Source organism: Staurois parvus, unplaced genomic scaffold, assembly GCF_062004578.1.
Source record: "Staurois parvus isolate SC_StPar_1 unplaced genomic scaffold, SC_StPar_1.0 ptg002241l, whole genome shotgun sequence".
NCBI classification, from domain to species: Eukaryota; Metazoa; Chordata; class Amphibia; order Anura; family Ranidae; genus Staurois; species Staurois parvus.
In genome coordinates, this window is record NW_028320037.1 from 56,271 (window position 1) to 79,231 (window position 22,961).

General features: G+C 41.0%; 1 protein-coding gene and 1 long non-coding RNA gene across 6 annotated transcripts in view; one reads left to right on the forward strand and one right to left on the reverse strand.

The window, feature by feature from the left end:
• LOC149431477 (sterile alpha motif domain-containing protein 11-like) overlaps nt 1–22,961 on the reverse strand; it is a 234,234-nt gene that overhangs the window by 43,972 nt on the left and 167,301 nt on the right. For all 5 annotated transcript variants that reach the window (XM_089665563.1, XM_089665562.1, XM_089665561.1 and 2 more), the window contains exons 6-7: nt 10,068–10,160; nt 5,617–5,778 (exon numbers count right to left, since the gene is read on the reverse strand). In XM_089665563.1, coding sequence (XP_089521689.1) covers nt 5,617–5,778; nt 10,068–10,160 — 255 coding nt within the window. The remainder of the gene's footprint in view (nt 1–5,616; nt 5,779–10,067; nt 10,161–22,961) is intronic.
• LOC149431478 (uncharacterized) lies at nt 1,107–11,344 on the forward strand. Its single transcript, XR_016309262.1, has 2 exons — nt 1,107–1,218; nt 10,500–11,344. It is a non-coding gene; the product is annotated as an uncharacterized LOC149431478 (long non-coding RNA).

Below are 22,961 nucleotides of genomic sequence, written 5' to 3' on the forward strand. Positions count from 1 at the left end.
TAGTGAGATTCACAGCCCCTTATATTAAAGAATTATCCTTTAAAAAAAAAAAAAACCAAATCTGCATTAAATACCACGTTAAATGAACATGTAAATCTATTTTATTGTGTTCTGCACTGAAAGGAAACATATACTAGCATCATTTGGTCAGGATCACACATCACAATAAAACAGAATCATGGCATGATAATAACAACTAGATACAGCTTTTATACAATTAAGACGGTTTGGGTAATTGCCTTTCTAGGGGTGCTGAGCCAGTTGCCTGGGGGTAAGGGCTTTGAGTTTGGCTATGTCTGCCCGCCACAGATCCTGGCTCCTCAAGCTCCAGGTTACCAACTGTGTTCCTGGATGCCGAGCTATCTGTGAGACGCGCTGTGTAGATGAGATATGGCAGCTCAGCCTGGGGGGGCTTCCCGGCTGCTGCGCTTGGCAGAGTCACGGGGGTGTCATAGCCTGTCAGAGCTGGCAGCTTCAGGAACACAAGCCACAGAGATGGGAGGGTGAGCGGGGGCCATCAGCGAATTTAAAGGAAGCCGGAATTATTCAGCAAGCTAAAATTGTCTGACCACCCAGAGATAAGAATCAGCGCTGTATTTGCCTCTCTTAAAGAACCACATCCTTTCTTTCATATTTGGCACAAAATCTCAGAACAAAGCAGATATTATTTTAAAGCTTCAGAACTATCTCTATTGAACACAGTATTAATGAATAAAACTGTACTGCGCCCACAAAATATAATTTCGCAGCTAGGTAGCTGGAAAGCAACAAAATGCAACTATCAACTATGTTATAAAAGAAAAATAACAAAAAATAAACAGAGGTAACTGTGCCATAATGTGAAAGTATCCTATGCACATTCTGGAACATTCTGAAATGGCATTAGCATGGTAAAGCTTATGTAAAATATAAAGTGGCTCTAAGGACTTGATTGGTGTAACCCACCCATTCACTTTTTGTTAGACATGTCTGTCAAGCTTCATCAGATATAAATAAACACAAATGAATGCGATTCTGTATTCATTAACTAAATGTATTGTTTTATCATGCCAGCAGGTTATGTACTGCATCTTACTGGTTATGAGCCTCTTGCCGTCTTCCTACAGATTTCCGACTGGTAGAGGGAGAAGTTGCACTAGAAGCCAATCTGACCTGCTGCAATGTTCATGTGCTAACAAGGGAGATGATGATAGCAGGAAAATGCAGAGTGACAGAAAGGTGAGCTGTGTTGCTTCTTTTCCATCAGACTGGGGAAGGACAAAGCCTTTAAGCAGGGGCGGACTGACAACTCATGGGGCCCCAGGCAATAGGGGATCATGGGGCCCCTGTGTCCTTGCCCAAACTCAAAAAAGCCTATGAAAAAGGTACCAGGGGCATCTCATGGGGCCCCCTACTGACCCCGGGCCCTCGGGCAGTGCCGAGTTTCCAAATGGTCAGTCTGCCCCTGCCTTTAAGTGTATATTCACTGCTACAAAGAAAATATCTGTTTTGGCCTGCCAGACAGGTCTCTGATGTGTGGCAGAGCTGTGTAAAGCTCATGACTGGATGGAAAGAAGTAAAAATCGTTTGGCAGCTACAACTGCTCTCATATGTATGTCATATGTGTAGTTAACTGTCTGCATGAAGTTCAGCTTTAAATAATATTATAACTGTGAAATCGATGAAACAGGTTACTGGTTAGCTTGTATCTGTTGCATCTTCTTGTTGTTAAATCCATGCAGTGCTTCTGCTACTGCTGTTGACATGCCGTTTATGTCCCTTGCTATCAGTGACAGGCCCAGATATGGTACCCTGACTCAGTCCCCTGCTGCCTCTATAAATGTACAGGGTCCAGGCGGTTTCTCTGACAGCTGGAATATCACATGGAGTGACACTGTAAGCCCAGGAGGCTGCGGGTAAAGCCAGGATCACAAGGCAGGATTAATAGCAGACGGGAGAAAGCGCAGATAAAAATCTTCATGGATCTGCATTTATATCACAGCTGCCCGGAAGAGGATACAAGCCTAGCCTAAAATATTAGTCCCCTTGCTCAGCAGAGCCATCAGTGCTGTTCTAACCCCCTTATGTATAGAGGGGATCGAAGCACAATTAAACACTGTCTTCTCCAAGATACACTGCGAGACCATTAAAACTGATGTTTACTATTTAATGCATGATACATATAGCCTGTGCCCAGTGCAGACTGTGAACTAAACCATTAATACAAAGGACACGAACACCTAATAAATTCTTTAAACAGGCCTAATATCTGGCAACTGATTACTGATGCAAGTTATATAAAGTCTAAATATTTCTCTGTACATGAAGTGGCATCAACTGATATATTATAGTTAATTTAGAGGTGAATTCCATCCAAAACCTATATTTTAAGGTTGGGTGAGCAAAAGTATATTGAGTCACACGTCTGCTTCTTTTATCTTGCTGAGGTGTCAGCTTGACTCCCTAAATATTTGTTTAAACTATGTTATGTTGAATCTATTAAAGAAGAATATTTGTAATGGATATGGCATTTGAGCATAACTAAGAATTCCACTGGAGATATCCTGCTCCTGGAATCAGAAAGGACCACCATGTAGTTCAGTCTGCCATCAACCACTTAATTATACAGGATTTCTGATTAGGGTTGAGGGTTTAATATCCTTGACACTTGGGGTTGATTTACTAAAAGAGTACAGGATGTTCACATTTTCACCTTGTTCACTTTAGGGAAAAAGGTAATACAAAAAGAATATCCAATTTGAAAAGAATACCAAATTATGTATTCTAAAAAAAAAATAGGATTTTTGCTTGTACTTGAATGGATGATTAAAGTCAGTACAACTATTTGCAAAGTTAAAATTTACTTTGAAATTGAACATGCTCTCGTCTACTCCATTAGTAAATCAGGGTCAATGTAATCTGCCTTAGGCAACTAAAGAATGTCTGTAACCTTATGGAAAGGTGTACACAGGCTTGTAACCATTACCAGAGTCCTGTAGGACTCTAACAATGATTTGCACAGCTCAACCAGCCAACACAGCCTTCCCTTACCTTCTGGTACTTGAAGGGTAGACTTGTGCTTGGCTGTTTTGTTTTGTAGGAGTAGACAGACAAATCTCAGTAGGACTAAGTTCAATGCAGATGCATGAGTGGTGGAAAAGGCAGTTCTTTTGTAAGCTGTACTAAGAGCAACCAACACTGGCTAGGTCTAAGACAGTCCCTAAGAGCTCAAATGCACTTACCCTAATTAAAAACCTCTTGGCTAGAAAACTTCTACAACTCGTGTTTTCAGACTTCATGCACACTAGCATTTTGTAAGCTCCTAGAAGCTATTATCAGCATATATTTTTCTGCTCCTAGAAGCTAAATAGTGTTATCCTATATGTCCATACACACTACTTTGAGCTATTATCATTTTTTGAGCTTCAGCATCTAGGAGCAGAAAAAAATAGTTTTTGTAGAGTTTTTTTGGAGCGTTTTTCCAGCAGGACAAATTCTAAATGCTAATAAAATGCTCCTAACAGCTTTTTGCTCACTTTTTTTCCCCCCTCTACATGTACTGGAAAAACGCTAAGGCTCCTAAAACGCTACTACCACCGTTTTTTTTATCCAGCATTTTTCCCAATGTTTTATGAGCTTAAAAAAAACACTAGTGTGCATGAAGCCTTAGACTGGTTTTCATTATTCTATATATGTTGATCTAGAGGGGAAAAAAACAGCCACCATTGGGCAAAATCAATGCAGCAAGTTAGCAAAACTGATAAATGTTTAATTAGAATATTTTGAAGGCCTTGCCTTTGATTGGGTACATTGGATATATGAACCCAAACAAAAAGTTTTTTCAATATTTGTATAAGTACATGTATACAACTGGACATGCAGTCCTTCCCTATTAACACGTTAAGTACAAACATCACTAAACATAGAGAATACTTCCAAAGCTAAATGAATATGTAAACAAGATGGGTAATGAAAGCGGAACATAAAATAAATTACTTCAACTACCAGCAGAGTTAAGCTAGCTAGATTTAAACACATTTTAGAGAATGTGGTGGAAGTAATAATTATTAATTACAGATACCATTCTTGTAAGAAAGACATGTTAGATGCTTAAATCTTATCTACATTTCCATGTTGCTAGGGAGCTTCATACAGATTCTTCCTGAACTATAAGAGGTGCAAATTTATTTATGTTATATCACAGCCTATTTTTATTTTGATTTGCACCCTGAGATATAGGAACAGAATGTATAATTGTTTGTGCCCCCCTACATAGCTGAGGATGTTATCTGCTTTCTCCTCCATCCTAGGCAAGCCTAGAATCTGTTACTATCTAGAGACATGGATCCCTTCCCCCTCAGGCTGGTACATTTTAATAAATCAAGGCCACCCTTTGACTCTCCGTCACGATTGAGAGTAATGATTTTAATAAATCAAAGCCCTAACGGGTTAGTCAAGCAGCGGCCTTGATTTATTAAAATCTGTGCACTGAATCACGGTCCTGTTCCTGTGAAAACAGCTGGTGTTACTTCAAGTGACTTTGTCTCCATGAGTCCCGCTGCAAACACTAGATGGGCCTTCTGAGATGATAGCAGTATCAGCTCGGCGCCAAAGTCAAGAGCACAAATGGTACAATCTACCAAAACCATGCTGCCTTCTTCCATCGTATACAACTGGTTGACCATCAGATCACCAGCTCACTGTTCCAGGAGCCATATAATAGTCATACAATGTGACATTGAGAGGAATATGGCCTAAGCCACATATGCGCACTTTAATAAACAAACTGGCCTACAGGTTCGTTATCTGGGCCAGCAAAATGGCAGACCGGATCTGCTTATTTGAAGACTTCTTCCATCTTAGGAACACAAAATTGTTGAGTTGGAAAGCATTCCAGAATTTGCTGTAAAAATTACATAATAAAAATACCCTCAATTTACACATGAAGATTTTGACACAGGCTACCCTGCTGGTGATTGGCTCCACCCTTCTCCCTAGAATTCATCTCTTGTAGCTGGCTTCCACACATTCTAACCCCTATAGTTACTGGTATACTTCATTTATTTAATATTCCTGAGCCTACGTAAACCTGCAAAAATGCAACCCAACATACTCTCTAAGCTCTGCTCTCCACAGACTTAGGGCCACATTCAGTGCAGTGAAAATCTTGCTGAATCGGCCTACAATAAATGATATGTAAAATTAAAATGAAGGGGGCCTTGTGACATAGAAATGTTTTCTGGACAACATTAGCAATTCATTTGCTTTATTTGATGCTTGGTGTTGCTTTTAAAAATAAAAGAAATCAAATCAGTTGAAAGATTTGCTCAGAATTATCTTAATATAACTATATTATGCCTGAACAACTAGTAAAGCACTGAAGACTTTGAAAATTTTACATGAACCAATAAGTAAAATAAAGTCAGCTGTATATTCTAAGCAACTATGTAATGTGGAGATTCTAAGCAACTATGTAATGTGGATATCCAATGAACTCAATGCAAATGACTCCGAACAGTTCCTTTTAAAGGTGTAGTAGCTCTCTGGCTTAGCAATGCACAATGTAATTTAGGCAAACAAATGTTTCTCTAGTCGGTTACAACCAGTAATAGATATCAATTATATGGTAAATCTTACCACTGTGTGTAGGTACAGCCATGGTGTTCGCCAGCTGGTAGAGCCGCTGTTGCTGCTCCTCAAAGCTGCTGTGTTCATTAAGTGCTGACATCATGCGTCTGTAATGCTCCTCTGGGGTCATTTGAGCCAATGGCTCTTCCAGCAAGGGAGTTTGGGAGTTTTCTGCAAGAGAATGTTCAATTAAGTATGGTCCACATTTTCCAGCATTGTCAGAAGAAACCAGCAAGTGATTATTGGGCTCTTTTATTTGATGCTGTTGTGTACACTGGATTGCTGATTCAACCAATCAAATGGCTGCTCTAGGGCATACAATATACCGCTGGTTTGTTTAATTTTCTATTACGAACAATGCTATGTAGTTCAATCATTCCACAGGTTACTTTGATTTAAGGCCTCTCTTAGAAAAACACGTCAAGCCATGGCAATCTATAGAACCAATCAAATTTCACCTATCCTCCTTTACGTTCTGTAGTATAGAGATCTGTTAAAATATCTAACAGGAAAAGTGCTCCTTAAGGAAGATTTTAAATTTGCTGACAAAGATTTGGGGATGACTGGAAGTGTGCATACTGACAGAATAATCTACTTTTCTTCCTGTATTAGGGAAAAAAGAGAAAACGCTAAGATAGGAGTCATTAGCAGCCCAGACAAAACCTGATCCGGAGCTTTGAGTGGACTCAGCCCTCACTAATACCATGCTCAGTGCAGCTTTCATGTGTCTGCGGTGGTCATTACCAGCTAATATGGACAAAGGCTGGACATTGATCCAACCAAATCTCCAGCAGGCACCAGAGAGGCGATGTACGGGCTAGACAGCAGCATCTGTCCGTCTGTCTTCCCCTCTCACTCACAAGAAGAACAATTATCTGGTGACCAAAGCAGAATCTATTGCTTTCACAGCCAATTAACAGCTCCTGTCTTCCCATTAAGCTAAAAGTTTGTCTAGGTCACTGAAAGGTCAAATTATGAGCTATATATCTTCTGAAAGGTAATTGCATTTGGAAGACTGAAAAACAATGGGGGAAATGGCTTTAAAAAGGTAAGGAACTGAAATGTTGGCACCCCTAAAAGTAATGATAGAGTTAGCCCTCATTCTTCACAATCCAATGCACAGGAACCTATCATATGGACTGCAAGAGCAATGGCAGCATGTGTCCTTTTACTGCTGAGGAGTTACAAGTCCCTAATCAACTTCATCTAACTTTTCTCACAGATTTACGACCAGCTATGAGTATGGGAGCCTACCTCAATAATTTAATTTCCATCAGGAAGGACTTCCACTACATAGTTATTGGTGAATCTAAAGAGGATTGAACAGCTTGTTAATATGTGTGGTAAGCTTGAAGTGGAGTTCCACCTGGAAAAAAATAAAAGTCAGCAGCTACAAAAACTGTAGCTGCTGACCTTTAAAATACAGCCACTTACCTGTCCCTCGGTCCAACAGTGTCCTCAGCACTGCTGGTTTCACCGGCAGTCTTCTCTCCCTGGCGCCGGCATCCTTAGTGTGGGCACCTGGCTGTGACAGCTTGCGGCTTCACAGCCGGGTGCCCACTGAGCATGCACGAGAAGTGCTGTGCTTTGTCAATGGCCCCGTAGTCTTCTGGGACCTGTCACATGTCCCAAAAGACTACGGAGAGGGAGAACAACTTCCGCTTCCGATCACCTTCGGCGATCACAGCAGAAGTTAGAGTGGGTACCTGTCAAATTCGGGTACCCGCTCGCCAAAGGTCCCAATCCTTAATGAGGAGTGAGGACAAAGCATTAAAGCGGAACTTCCCCTTTTGGGTGGAACTCCACTTTAAGAAAGTAAGCTTATACTAGCAGAGTCTTCTCCTTCTTACTGTCTGATGTCTGTATGTGGCATCATTTCAGTGCTGTTTAAAATGTTAACATTATAAATAGATGATTAAAGTTATATTAATATTTCAACTCCCCAGCTCACACACTAGAAACATTGGTATAGTAGAACTGGCACAAACATCATCATGTTGCTTTATGCCATAATGGAATAAATGGTATGCCAGTGAGGGGATGGACAAATCCTTACGCTGAGATTTCATGGAGGTTGGAAGCATCCAGTGCTTGTTCTTTGGTCACCCTCTGCCTGAATACAGAGCACTCTCTACCTTCAGGGAAAAGCACTACAAGTCAACAGACTGTCACAGGCCCAACACTGCATGCAACATTCTGTTCAACAGGAAGCCTTGCTAGGACCAGTTAATATGGAAATGTGTAATGAGCGGTTTGACACACTATCTGACCTGGTCGGTATCATGGAAGGAATCTGATACATCTGCCAAGTGAACCCTTTTGGTACATTCATTATGATAAACCTATATTTACTTAGATCTGCAATTTCCCATCATTTCAATCTTACCAAAAACAGGAAAAAAAAAAGATAAGGAAGCTTCTAATGTAATTGGTTATTATCTGAGTGTCCTGTGGTACAAGGTGGTCCTCAACACATGACATAAGCCATTGCAATCATTGGAGACTGATTCATAAGCAGGTATGTGGATCAACCACTGCAAGGGCCTATGCGGACAGATTTTTGTGCACATCAGACAGGTTTTGCCTTTCCATACAAGTTTATTAGAATGCAAAACTTGTTTGAAACAGGTCAAATTCAAGTCAGAAGAAATCAGCCGCACCTGCAAATAACTTCTGAATATTCTCAAGCATTTCAAACTGATCCCATGGACACAAGTCCCCCCCCCCAAAAAGGGTATAGCAAAACTCCAGCATTTGGCAGGGTAAAACAAAGCAGCCAGAAAGTCATCCACTAAAATAATAAGTAGAGAACAACATTAGGAGCCCACCTCTTTGTTTAAGAGATCAAAGATACATTTCAGAGAAAGAACAAGAAAATGACCCAACAGTAAATGGAAGCCCCATCGCTCAGAGGATGGCCACAAGGAGTACTAACATAAGGCTGCATGCAAACTAGCGGGTTTTTCTTTTAAGCAGGAAAAAACCGCTGGTAGTAGCGTTTAGGAGTGTTGGCATTTTATTAGCGTTTTTACAGTACATATAGAAAAAAAGGCTAGAAAAAAGCTGTTAGGAGCGTTTACGAGTGTTTAGCAATTGTTCTGAAGGAAAAATGTTCCAAAAACTCAACAAAAACAATTTTTTTTCTGCTCCTAGACGCTGAGGCCCAAAAAATGCTAATAGCCTTAAGTAGTGTGCATGGCCCATAGAATAACACAATTTAGCTTCTAAATGCTAATAACAGCTTCTAGGAGCTTAAAAAACCGCTAGTGTGCATGGAGCCTAAATGTGTCAACCAGAAAGTGTTTGGCAGTGAAGCAGTTAAAAAGATTTCAAGGCCACCAACTAGGTTCATTGTGTCAAGTTAGTCCTGTAATGAGAAAGATTCAAGGAGACCTCAAAACAAAGGAAAGAATCTATAGAGACTCCAAAAATAAAAACACTAATTATTTCTGATTAATTTTGTTTGGTAGCGTGAACAGAAGCTTAGAGAATTAATTGCTATGTTTTTTCATCTCCATTTTTCCCTGCTCTGAGCGCAGTGTAATTAACCACTGTGCAGACTGAGGCAAGAGTGCATTTCCTCGAATCCCATTTCTTGTGGGAAAGAAATCAAAAAATATCAGCTTTCCTGTTAGCAGCTACAGTCCTCACTGTAAATGGATAAATGGAGCTTTTAAAACACACAAAGGAATGCCAAAATTAGGAAGTAATAGTTAAAAGCAAATTCTATGAAGGGGAATGTATAAGTGTGCGTATGTGTCACACCAGCAACCTCAACTTACAACAAATGTCTTTTTTCTATCATTTAGGTTGAAATCCAGAAAAGTGTATATTTATATCTTGCTCTCTCCCTTTCTTTACATATACATACTTACACACAATACCTAAGCCATTGGCAGTAGGAGATTCCCAAAATGCCAAAGGCATGTCAAATAGATTCTATAGACTATTCTAAAATTATTATAATTGATATTATTTGAGTAAAATAGCAAAGTCTGGAAAAGCATTGGTGTAGAGCTGATACAGAGCCCACACAAGTCCCATACATAGTCACTAAGTAAAAGCAGCTGCCAGAGAGGGAAGCCATAGAGTTTGACAATACCCTTCCTCATCCTGTTCCTTGTTGTCAGCTAGGAATGGATTGGATCACTGCTTAATGTCTGGGCTGACATCATGTAAAGTTTTAGCCGCCTCATTAACACCCATCTGCATGCAGAGCAAATCATTAGGGCACAGAGGAGTAATGTCCCTGCTAGCAAAGAAAGGGTGGACTAATGAGGCATTTTTATCCTCGCGGTGGCCCTTTGCCTCCTCCCTCCCACTCCACTTTGACACTCTGACAACACATCACCTTGACAACTCTCCCTCCCTCCATCCACGCCCCCTCTACAGGATACACAGTCTCGTCCCCCCCCCCCTGCCAATACTAGCTTTAAGGGAGCGCACCAAGCGCCACTCACCCTTTGGAGACTCGCTTCTGGCTTTCTTGCTTTCCACTGGGCACTCGCTGTTACTGTTGGGAGAGCATTCTCGCTTCTTGTCTAAAAAGTCATCTACAAAAAAGAGAACAACAAAATGACACAGATTAGAGGCAATTAAAGAACAATACAATGTTATGAAACATAAAGCACATTTTGTATTTGTACGTGTGCTGTTTGAGGCAAGTGTATTGGCAGCAAAAGGGTTAAGGAGAAACGGAACACAAAAAAAAGATGGTAAGAATAAGACAAGCCCACTTGCAGCGCACTCCCAATATACAAGTGTTTTGTTCTTCCCCAGATCAGCCCGTGCGCATGGAGAGAGGATCAATGGAGACATTTCCAGCTATAAATATATTGAATGCAGGATGTTCTTACTGAGATTCATCATCTGTCTCCTGTGTGTTTCCACAGCTCCCAAACCCTGGTGCTGAACAAGTGGGAAGAAGCCTGGGATTCTTTCTACTCAGCTTCCTTTCAACAAGGATTCTTTAACACGCCTGCTCTCTCTCTCCCCCTCTGCTTCTGGCTGTCTCTGTCTTCACAGCTGTCTCGCCTCCTGTGCCTGCCTGTCTCTACCACTCCTCTGCCCTTCTGCTGCTGCATGCTACGGAAACGTCAGACGTGCTTGCATTAGTGAGGCTCTGCGAGCCAACGCAAATATCTAATATACAATTACAGCGTCCCCCTGCACAGATTTCCAATCAATAGCCTCCTATTATGTGGCTGGGGGGAGGCTGGGAGCCTGATGCAGCTACACGCGGCAGGAAGGAAGAGGCAGACTGTCATTGGAAGCTTCAAATTCTCATCTATCAAGGGCTTGTTATAGAATGGAGGCAGCATCTTACAGGAAAAGTGAGCCCTCCACTAAAAGGGCAAGCTGTGACTGTGGACTGTAAATGCAAATGAACGAATGCTACTTTATCTTCTACGTAAACCAACAATTATTAAAAATCACAGCAGCATTCTATAGGAATGGCAGCTCAACGTATGTATAAAGCACATGCCAAACAAAAGACAGCATATTAACTCAAGAAAGAGAATTTAACATAAAAAATACAAACATTTATCAAAGTTGTCAAAACTGAATCTGATCCTTACACGGAGTGCTGCTATCCATACACAAACTGAATAGTTGCTAATATTTTATGAGTGTCCAGCGTTGCTGTCCAGTTGTCATCAGCTTATCGTACTCTGCCATTTAGATGGACCATCAAAAGCTAAATATCCATTTATTAAATAGATTTAGTGAATCATAATATACATTGTTGGCATGTTTAATGCAGTAATGTGGTCAAATCTACGAAGTATGGTACTGTCCCAAAGGCAGTTGGCAACTTCGTACGTCAAGCAGGAAACAACTGGCCATGGCTGCCTCCGAGGCAGAGCAAGCATTTGTTTTGTGGTGGTATAAAGGGCAGACAAACAAGCACAGGCGAAGTTTGTACAAAGTCGCAGACGGTATGCCTGGTCACGAATTCTGCAAACACTGGAAAATCTCCATGCAACCTTTATGGTGTGCCACTGCCAGGAACGTTACAGACAAGGAAGGGCAGGAACCTACAGGCTTGTACACTGAGCCAGAAACTACCCACATACAGACACGCTCACCCTCTCTGAAACACACAGACATCCTCCCCACCATCAGCAATTGACATGCACATACCAGGACTCCCAAAATCAGAAGCACCAGCTTAACCCCTTCAGACTCAAACATCAAAGCTCTAACCCAACATCCTACTAACGTCTGATTATCATAATAATCATCCATCTATTCATCCAGGCTTATAGCAACACCTGACAATTCTTTCTCTTCAAAGATCCCAACGCCAATTTGATAAGCACTTTGAGACCCCCAGGGAGAAAAGCGTTATATAAATACTATTATTATCAGTATTACTAAATAACCATTTATTGAGCACAGCACAATCCCCTTATAGGGAAAAGGTACAAATGTTTCCTGCAGAATTACCCAGCCAGCCTTTGAGGAGTAAGACATATATTGATAATGTCAAAAAAGGCATCTCCTAGCTAACTGGACCCAGGAGACCTCAGGCTGGCATATTCATTACAGTGGAGCCTAAGGGCAGCACTGACGTTAACATTTTAATCCAAGGTATCCCTATTATATTTTATAGTTTGAGGTCCTGGCCAGAGTCAGACAAAAGACAGAGAAAGAATCATTCACTTACATTCTGGGCAGATACATTTCAATACTGTAGAAAAATGGGCCACATATAATCAAGTCCACTATGCATATGAATGCTATTGACATGCCTGTCTGGCACACAGGGAGAATTTTGTGTAAACAAGTGGCTGGCCACGGCAAGCAAACGAGATGGCACACTTGTTAACGGTTTCGTTCCGTCTAACTTTGCGTTGCAATCGAAAATAATTTCCGTTGACAGGCAACGATGGTGCTGCTCACAAATGAAATTGGTATGACACATATTACGATTTCATGGAAGTTTTCATGCTGATTGCGATTTGATTTTTGTGACAGGGACAGGAAGTGAAATTTTGCCAACAGAACCACATATAGCGTGACGAAGGGGTAGAACGCCAGCAGGCTACTAAAAATGAACAAAAGTTATGGCCTAAATTCCAATACTTTTCCATGAATTTCAAAAAGAGAACTTCATTATTTTTTTCAATGTTGTACAGAGGTAAGCATAGGGTCATGCATTATCCCAGGATATACAGCAGTAAGTGTAGCCACCTCATTCTAAGTTTCCAAATACCCGATTTTCACAGTTTGTCTTCTGCGCTTTCATTCTCTCTTACGTAGCATCAACTAAACTAGCACTGGTCAGAATATCCAAAGACATGCTGGTAGGTTAATTGGGTCCTGTCTAAATTGGCCCTAGTATGTGTATGTATGAATGAATGTGAGTTAGGGACCTTAGATTGTACACCCCTTGAGGGTTAGGGACTGATGTGAATGTACAATATATATATATATATATATATATATATATATATATAAAGCGCTGCGTAAATTGATGGCGCTATATAAGCATCTGAAATAAATAAATAATATCAGGTCACGGCTCTAGAAACAAAGGAGACTACTGATGCAAGATGCTAATGGTTCAGATAGATGGTCAAGATAATTGATTTTCATGATTATTCACACTGTCTACAGTGGCAAGGTGTTGGGTAAATCAAAATTTAGGTCACGAAACCAATTTACTACAACAATATCAGCACCCAAAATTGTAAAGAAATTTAAAAAAATGCACAGCTTGAAACACAATGTTTCAAGCTGTGCATATTTGGTATTTCTGTACAATGTGCATGAGCTAACCATACCTTTTTGCCTCCATAGATCCCTGTTTTGTACCCAGGCTGGTGTCTCTTAACAGCTTGTGTTTATTGGCTCAGAGTGTAGCAGATGTGTGTGGGATAGGGGTAGGTTCTGGCTGCTTCTGATGATTATGATACAGTGTCCCAGATCTCTAAGATGATTTATTGAATTGGCCCTTGGTTTGCCATATTGATGTAGCACAGAGTGCTCAAACTTGAAACAATGGCCAGCACGCTAGCAAGGTCCACATCATCGCTAATACTGCTGTTTTGGGAAAGGTGGTGGAATGCAGATGCTTGAAATGCCACACGGCATAGCTAAATCTGTGACCCCAAATTCAGGTAAGTAGTACAATGTTAGTCAATGACCTGACCCCAGTCAGCTGATTGGACAATGAAGGAGCAGCAACATACTGATCATGTGATTCCTGTGCTCTCTTTCCCATGTTGAAAATGTGACTGGCTGCAATTTGAAAACCAAGTCCTCACTGGTTCCCACTTCTGACCCTCCATTTCCAAGTCAGAATGTCTATACCATTTCTATGTAGATTACATTTATATACTTTTAATGAATACACAACTGGATTATATACATACCTGGATTACATAGTGTTTATTAATATCTGACATTCAGAGTAAAGTTCCTGTAAAGGCAGGTTTTTTTTTTACCTTATTGTATTCTACACATGAAGGTAAAAACGTTCTGCATGCAGTTTCCCCCACAGCCCCCCTAACTACATACCTGAGCCCAATCTTGATCCAGCAATGTACACAAAAGCAGAGGCTCTCTTACTCCTCATTGGCTCCCGCTGCTGTCAATCTGAGCCAGTGATGAGGGCCGAGCCCCACTATGTGTCTTATGGACATACAGAACAGGGCTTCTGATCAAGAATACAAAAGTGCCCCCATAGCAAACGGCTTGCTATGGGGGCACCCGGCAGGGGGCGGGGTGAGACCATTACACAGAGCAACTGTATTACCCATCTATCACTAATGGTAGTTAATTTGGTGCTTCAACCTAACAACCAGTGACATTACTGATATATTAGTTCAGCTCATAGACAGAAACATGCACATTAGAGAGTAGATCTTTATTTACATAAGTAACCAGAAGCAGTTATGTTATTTTATTAGTATTACCTTTTGAACTGTAAATGTTATTTAGGACTGCAAGCGTGTACAGTCCCTGGTTCTTTTTTTTTTTGTGGCTTTTGATGACATCATCCACTCCTATCCCTAGTCTCTAGTGTGCCAATCATGTCATGTCTATGGGTATCCACACATACTGCAGGTTAGACTATGGTTCGACTAAAGAGAAAATGGTGTTTGAATCGAGCTAGCACATCTGACCATGCTGTATTTCTAATGACCATCTACATAAATAGGCCAATTTATTTCATATCACCTTCTAGGACCCCACCAAGTGGCTCTGAATGCAGTCATCTTTTACATTTAAGATCGGTAGAAGAGCTACAACTGCACGCTGGCACTTTAAAGTAAGGCATTCACATAGAAATGTTTTGTGTCATTTGCACCTAACCACAGGTAAACAATATATTTTCTACAGCAGACATGAATTCTGAACCATTGCCATGGCTTCCTGCTCATAGAGCATTGTGTTCTATACAAGGATGAACAATGCTGACGCTGAACCCTACAAGAAGCTGTTGTGAAACTCTGCTCTCTGTTTGTTACTGTGTAAGCCTTATGGCTGCCTGTGAGATAAGCCAAAGGTTGGTGCACAGATTGCCAAAATGGGAAAGCATTCAATTAGGGATAAACCTCTCCAAGCGGGGCCTGTTCCAGACTTGAATTTAAAAGACAAGAAAACTAGATTTTGCGGATATTGCCATTGCCTTGTAATAAGGCTTTTACCTAAAGGCTACCTTGAGGAGAATACTTCTACTCCTGCATTTACAGACAATTCCTAACTTTGCCTTTACTGTTATATTATTTATTATTACAAGGAGCTCTAAAGAATCCTGGCAGATACAAGGCATTCACTCATACAAGAGCTGTTAACTACTAAATTATTACAGGAGCACATTGGACACACTTTTCTGCATGAGGGAAGGACAGCCTGGGCCTGTAATATCCAACGATGAACTCCAGAGAAAAAACGCTAAATACACACATGGAACACATACTGAATATGGGAGATGTTTTACCTGCCAGTTTACATGTCACATATCATGGTCAGGTGGATGACACCTCTTACGCCAAGGAACGTAGTGCTGTCCTTTCTTCACCCCCAGCCTTCTAACTGGACAGTGAAAGGGCAACAGTACAATAATGAGGTCTGGCAACTAGCCTTTTTATATGGAGAGGACAGCAATTGTAGGTTTTTTTCTTAGTATAGGTTACTTTTAAGTATGTGTTTTACTGCATTTTTTCTATTTGGTTATAAACCGTACATGCCATGATGAGGAGGGAAAGGGCAATCAAGAAAAAAAAATTATTATTATTATACAGTATTTATAAAGCGCCAATAGTTCGCTCAGCGCTGTACATTACAAAGGGGGACAGAACATGTGACAGAACAATACCAATACAATGCAAAACATGAGAGGATCGAGGGCCCTGCTCTTTCGAGCTTACAATCTAGGAGGGAGGGGATGGTGGCACAGGAGGAGATAGCTGTGGGGGATGGAGTGGTAGGAAGAGTGGAGGAGATTGGCAGTTAGCAGGGGGTGGGGTAGGCTTCCCTGAAGAGATGGGTTTTCAGGGTGCACCTAAAGGAGAGGAGAGTAGGTGATAATCTGATGGGTTGGGGCAGGGAGTTCCAGAGGATGGGTGACACCCCGGAGAAGTCCTGGAGGCGGGCATGGGAGGAGGAGACCAGGGAACTAGAGAGAAGGAGGTCTTGTGAAGAGCGGAGTGTGCGTGCTGGGTGGTACTTGGATATTAGGTCAGTGATGTCGTTCGGGGCAGTATGGTGGACAGCTTTGTACGTCAGTGTTAGGATTTTGAATTTGATCATGCATATTACTTTTGGTACACCCGGCTAGTTATTGGAGTGTTAAGGGCAGAGCCTTCTTGTTTTCAATCACGCCATACCTTGCATCACCCAACACAACGACTTTACCGCTGCAACAGTACTGTATAACAAGGAACCCATCACAAGCCTTCACCTGGGAAAAATATAGTTCTGTGTTTAAAAATGTATTTACAGATACATTAGGGAATGGAATAGTTTCCCTTTATATCCTGTCACAGAGACAACAGGAAGTGAACGGGAATCTCTCCACAGTGAGGGGAGATCCCTTATTAGGTACATGTCACTGTAACAGGTGATCCCACTGGATGATTTTCCAGCACTTTATTCCTCGTAACAATGGCTACAAGGCCGAATACAGAGAGTGAAGCTTTCCAGTAGGGTCAACAATAAAAACCTGACAGAGGTTCTAAACATTCCCACCTGTATGCAAAGCTTAAAAAAATCATTTTGGCTTTAGATATACTTTATTAAATTAGGCAAAAATTTAAAGGTGAAGATCCAGTTCCTATCTGCTGTCTAGAATGATGGGGTAAAAGAAATGTGAATTCGTGGAGATAAACACACCTTGGCGCTTAACATTTAGATAAAGAAAGGACTCAAGACCTGCATTAGTATGTTAAACAAGTCAGCGGGATCAGCATTCCAGCTAGAAGCTATGTTCCCTTCTCCAGCTTCCCATATGATTTCTCTTTGTCTTCTTCAGTCTTTTCCCTTTATCCTATTCCCCTTGATCTAGATATCTCTTTTTCTCCCCTTTGTCTCTTTGCCTGTTACTTTTTGCCGCCGTCTTCTCATTCCCCTTTCTCCTCTCTGGAGCTCTCTCAGCTATTAAACAGCAACCTGCAGGGCATACACAGCTACAGGAAGCAGCATTAGAAGGCAGCTGTGGCATATCTTGCCTGTGCCCAGTTAATGATGCAGCACTTAACCAAAGTGACTTTAGAGAGCTCTGCCACTGAGCCTATCACCGTGTGAAGTGCCCCAAAAGTGCCCACGCCAGAATTTGGCACAAGTGCTCAGAGAGGCCGCCGTATCTCCTGTCTGTGACACGTTTGACGGCACAGACTTCTTAATTCCTTTCTCTTATTCCCTTAATCTGTCATCTTCATCAGGCAGGGGAAGTGGCAGCCAGCAAACCAGGGCTCCCGCACAATCAATCTCCACATTACAGCTGACAGAATGGTGCTAATAACTTATTGATCTAATGTTTGCCGAGCCCCACTGGGGTTGAAGAGCTGCCACTGATTGGTTCGGAAAGCAGAGACTCTGCCCAGAGCGAAGCGGAAAGCTTTCAAACTGTCTCCTTCCTGAGGACCACGGAGAGAGGGTGGGAAAGAAATGGGGGGTGAGGGGGGGTGCGAAGAAAATACACAGGAGAAGAGGGGAGGGAGTGAATGTGTAGAGAGGGAATAATAATAACCATATAAAAACAAAAGGGGGCAAGGGGAACATAAACAGAGCGAGTAATAAAAGATGATAAAGAAAAGAAAAACCGAGAGGAAAAAAAAAATGAAAAGGAAGAAAGGGGCAAACTAGTCCTAGGTGTAAAGGTGAGAAGATAAAGTATATACTGATTAAAGCCAGCCATAGCCGGATGAAAATTCAGCTGGTTCGATCCATCCATGGACAGGCTGCTTGTACTAAAGTTGATCTAACAATCGAATTCAGTACAAGCAGATGGTCGTGTTTTTCACCTATTCACTGTCAATGGCTATAGCTGCCACCAGTGATCCTTGCACTCCCCACAAGCAGAACATAATAGTGATGTGGGAGGGATTCCACCATTAATACTGACTGTATTGAGGGTGGGATCAAGCAATTTTCTTTCCTGCAACCTGGGGTTGAAGGAAAGAAAATTGCACAATGTATGGCCAACCTAAGGTTCTGAGAACAGTGTGAGCTAAACTAAAAGAACAATTCTCATGCAGCTGGCTGCGGGTTGCTGCAATCAGCTGTAAAAAAACTCCATAGCATGTGCGTTATGTTGCTTTCATTGATGATTGCTGTATAGTAACATAGGTGGAATGAGAAAAAAGAAAAGAAAAAAGTCTATCGCACTCAACAAATAACTAGTGTGCTTGGACACTTGATTTACTATTAAGCGTGCTAACCTATGTTCTCCAGCAACAGAAATACAAGGCAACAGAGGAAATTTTGGGATCATAGCAATTAACGTCAGATTGTTTAAAAAAATGATATGGTACCACTAATGCAGTTGAAATCAGTGCCACAAAGGAAGGATTCTTAAAGTCAAAACTATGCAAATGAGAACTGATCTATTTCAAATTATAGACCTAAAGCTGAATACACACAAGCAATTTAGTTCATTAATTGATAAACATCATAATCTGTTTTTTTTTTTTTTTCAGGTAACTAAAGGTATTTTTTTTCATTTTGGATAGAGTAAGGGAGGGTTACAACACCTGTCAGTTTTTCTTTTTGCTATTTGTGTCCCATTAGGGGGATTTTGCTTCTCTTCCTGTCCCATACCAAAACGGAGAGAGAGAAAATCCCTCTAAAGGAGAGAATCCTAGGGTGTCATCAGTGTCCCCAGTGGAAGATTTTCCACGTTTTACTATTCTGACTTCAACCCAAAATTTAGGATATTCTTTTACTTTCAATGAGAACAGTAAACAGGACAAAAGGGAAATGGTGAATCTACCTAATGGTGTACAGAGAGCAATACAATACAATCTGACAGGTGTTCTAATCCCTCTCAATTCTATCCAAAACTAAAACAAAAACAAGAAAAAGTCTTGATTTTGGTTACACTTTAAATAGTATTCAAATAGACTGCAGTTCTAGGTGACCTGTGTGAATGTGTCCTAGAGGCCTACAGCTAATCTCTGTTCTGCAGGAAAGATAAAGTTGTGGTGTTCCATAACACTCACCATACTCTGAATTGCATAATTCTAGCCTGTGCTAAAGAAATGAAAGTGGAAATCTAGTTGGTTACACCAATAATAGTTTTAAATGTATCTCAGTGGATTAAAGTCCAGGTCTAGCTTGCATAAGGCCAGCTAATATGGATGTTTCCTGGCCCTGAACTGGTGAGCCTTGATGCTTTTGGGACCCCAATGTTAAATATGTCTTTCACTGGAGGAAGCATTACATTTTTCAGGCCACACACTCGGTTGGGCTAAAAATGGTTCAAGCAATTTGCTATACACACACTCACACGTATATGAAACTGCATGTTCAATGGAATACTCAAATGTGAAGGATGTAATATGCACAAAATTACAACAGTACAGAGTGGGACATCCAAACAGCCCTATACAGGCCCAGCCCTGTAGAGAAACTACATACCTTTTTTTATTCTACAACTATATACCCCACCAGCATCTTGTACACTTGTGTTGATATATGTGGTTGTAGGAAAATGCTAAAAGTTTAATGCAGTTCAGTTATGTGAATGCAAGGACATATTAATCATTCTACAGGAGCGGAAAGGTAACCTCCTTCCATATTATGCTTCAGGAAGCCATAACGTGAAGCTTGTAGGATCAGGTCTACAGACTTGGCAATTTTAGGTAAATCAAAGGGGTTGTAATCCAAATCTTAGTGTAACACATTTAGATCTCTGTTTCCATGTAATTTGCAGTTTTATTCATAGTTTTCACTCTGTTGTAGTGTTTGTTTCTCTACTTCATATTGATAATTTCTCAGTTTTATGCATTTGTTGTATTCTATGTCCATTGATTACATATGTAATAAACTGCTAAGTAGCAGAACCAACAAAAACAGTAACAATTAACACAGGCTGCGAGAGTCCAGACTACGTAGGAGTAGCGTCACAAAGGATCCCAGCTCACACTCCTTACTCATCTTGTGATATTCTATTGTCATGCTATTTGAAACCTACCAACTATACTTGCAAGGGTTACAGAACTGTCATATTATGAAGACCTTAACACTAGTTCATTCAATTAATTCTTGAGAATGTAAACGTGGGCCTACCATGTCCATCAGCAAGGAAAGGGGTAAAAGGTTGCCAGGAATATGACAGCAGAGTAAAGTGGCTGAATAGTGGAAGGCGACGGCATAAAAGGTGGATGTTTACCTCTCACCCTGTCATCTCCAGACAGCACGACTGACAATCAAGCTGAGGCCAGGGTGGCTGAAGAATAAAGGTGGCAATGTGATCCATTGGAGGGAGTAAGAGAAGAATCAGGGGAATAAATGAAAGGACAGACAAGCCAGCAAGATTTCTGACACACTTACATGAGTTCACGTTCAGTTATCTGCCTGAAGAGGGCTTCAGAGAAACACACAACAGGTTCTGCACACAGTAGAAGTACGGCTCAGATCCCCAGAGCTCCCAACACCCAGGCTGGTGTCCAGGAACAGGGGTAAGATCTGATACCATTCAGCACATATCTGCAAACCTAACAATATCTGGGATGTGTTAAAAATATCATTTTCGAAAAAATATTTTTGAAAAAAAGTTGGACTTTTAACATATCCCCAAGGGTAGAATTTTGGCTTCATGGTAACAAACAGATTCCACCTTCTGTAAAGCTGGACTGCAGAACAAAAGCTGCAAACAGTTCATAATACTTTCTAGGGAGTCTTCTGCTCTATATCTGTTTGTCCTGCTTATTGACTACAAATAACATTTATTATTTAGCTAGTAAAATGAATATATAGTTTTTTTCAGGTACGCACATGAATGTGATACGCTTCAAGTTCCCCCACTTACCTGAATTGCGGGATGGATCTTTGAATGGAGAGATTACAAGTCCCATCTGCCACCATGGAAGAGGGAATCCTAGTTCTCAATGTAGCACAAGTGGGGTGACAGGAATAGCTTGCAGGAGCCGGCGTATTGCACAAGCAATCCACTGATTACAGTTGCTGTGCAAGCTCAAATTTAAAAAAAAATTATAAATTCAGATTTTTCTTTTTTCATTATGGGTGCATTTATTTTTTAAGGGTTGAATATGCCTTTAAACTATATGCAAACATGTTGCAGATTCTCAGATCTTAGATGTGCTAGTGTTTGTTTTTAGGCTTTTTAGCAGAAACAGAACTTATAACGGTTTGAACAATGGTTATTGTTGTTGTTGTGCCCAGAGTTCAGCTTTTAAGTTATGGACAGCAGTTGGTAAATATGCAATTGTAGTACCTTGAAAGCTGACAAATCCTTACTGATGCAACTACTTAGTTGATCAGAATGCCTTACACAGAGAGGTCTACTGGTATTGGTCTGTTCCATCAAGAGAGCCGGGACTGTCAGTACTGGCACTAATTTGACTATCTGTACCTAACACGGTCTTAGTCCTACAAACCCCTTGGCTGTATCTTCTAAACAAATCCCTGTAGCAGCTCATTCGCTTTATCCTGTAAAAATGTGTTAAGCATGCACTTTATTAGAGTATGTGTCACAGACATCCATTCTGTAGCTCTCCTTGCCTTCTGCTTTCCATGCTGTGAGTGTCTGGTTTTATCACTCACTCAGCCTCTGTTTTTTCACAGCTAGCTTCACCCTTGTCAACGTGTCTCAGCGCTTCTCTCCTGTGTGCAGTGGGGTGAGCTTTTCACGCCCTGCCGTGCAGCTGCATCCAGAGCCAGGTGAAGCTGACATTCCTGTCACGCTGATTGCACAGATAGCCAAGCGCCACATCCATCTCATCAAGCACAGGGATAGCAGCAAGGGGAAAAAAAATCAATCACCTACCACAAGAGCTAGCAATCTAACTTTAATAAAAGGGATGAATAAAAAACCTAATTTGCACCTATATATTTTTTTTTCATAATATCAGCCATTACATTATTGTCTTATTAATTCCAGCGGTCGTGGATCTGTTTAAACATGGACAGCAAGGTAGCAATTAATGCACGGTGTTACTGCACCAGGAAGCACAAATCCATTTTCTCCTTAGTTGGGAGTAGGACACCTACTGTATGTGAGCCTGAAAAACTCATATATGTCATTGCATAAATCAGTGTAAAGGGGCACTCCTGCCTCAGGCCACATGATCAATATTTGTCTGCAATATTCCAAAGTTCACTCCTTTACATATGTCTATGTAGGGGCTTGCAGACCATGACAGCCAGTGCTTGTTGGTGATAAGTGTTGGAGAATGATTGCAGAAATTTTCCCATTGTGAGCCATTCAGCCAAAAATTGAGGGAGGAAGAATTTTCTGTGCCAAGCAACAAATGTGCCTCAGCTGTGACTGCAGTAATAACATGTAGATCCTGGATTTTTATGTCATCCTACAAATGATCTGGTCAAGCAGCAATCACCATTATTTTCACTAAAAAGACAGCGCTCTGACTCTCTATATACTGACCATAGCTAGCTGGATATTAGTAAGAATTGCAAAAAAGCTGGGCGGGGGGAAAAACAGTCCAATGCAAACGCATTTCCTGGACTCTTAAAACGGCCAGCTAATTCTGTTTTGAACTGAAAAATCCCCAATCTGCATCATATTGTCCTCTATGATTAGGAAAAAGTTAGAAAAAAGCACAGCATTTGGCAAGCAACAATATACGTGTGTAAAAGTCGAATTTATTACATGGAAGAATCCCAATTTCAAGATCATACATTGTAATTTGGCCCTGGGA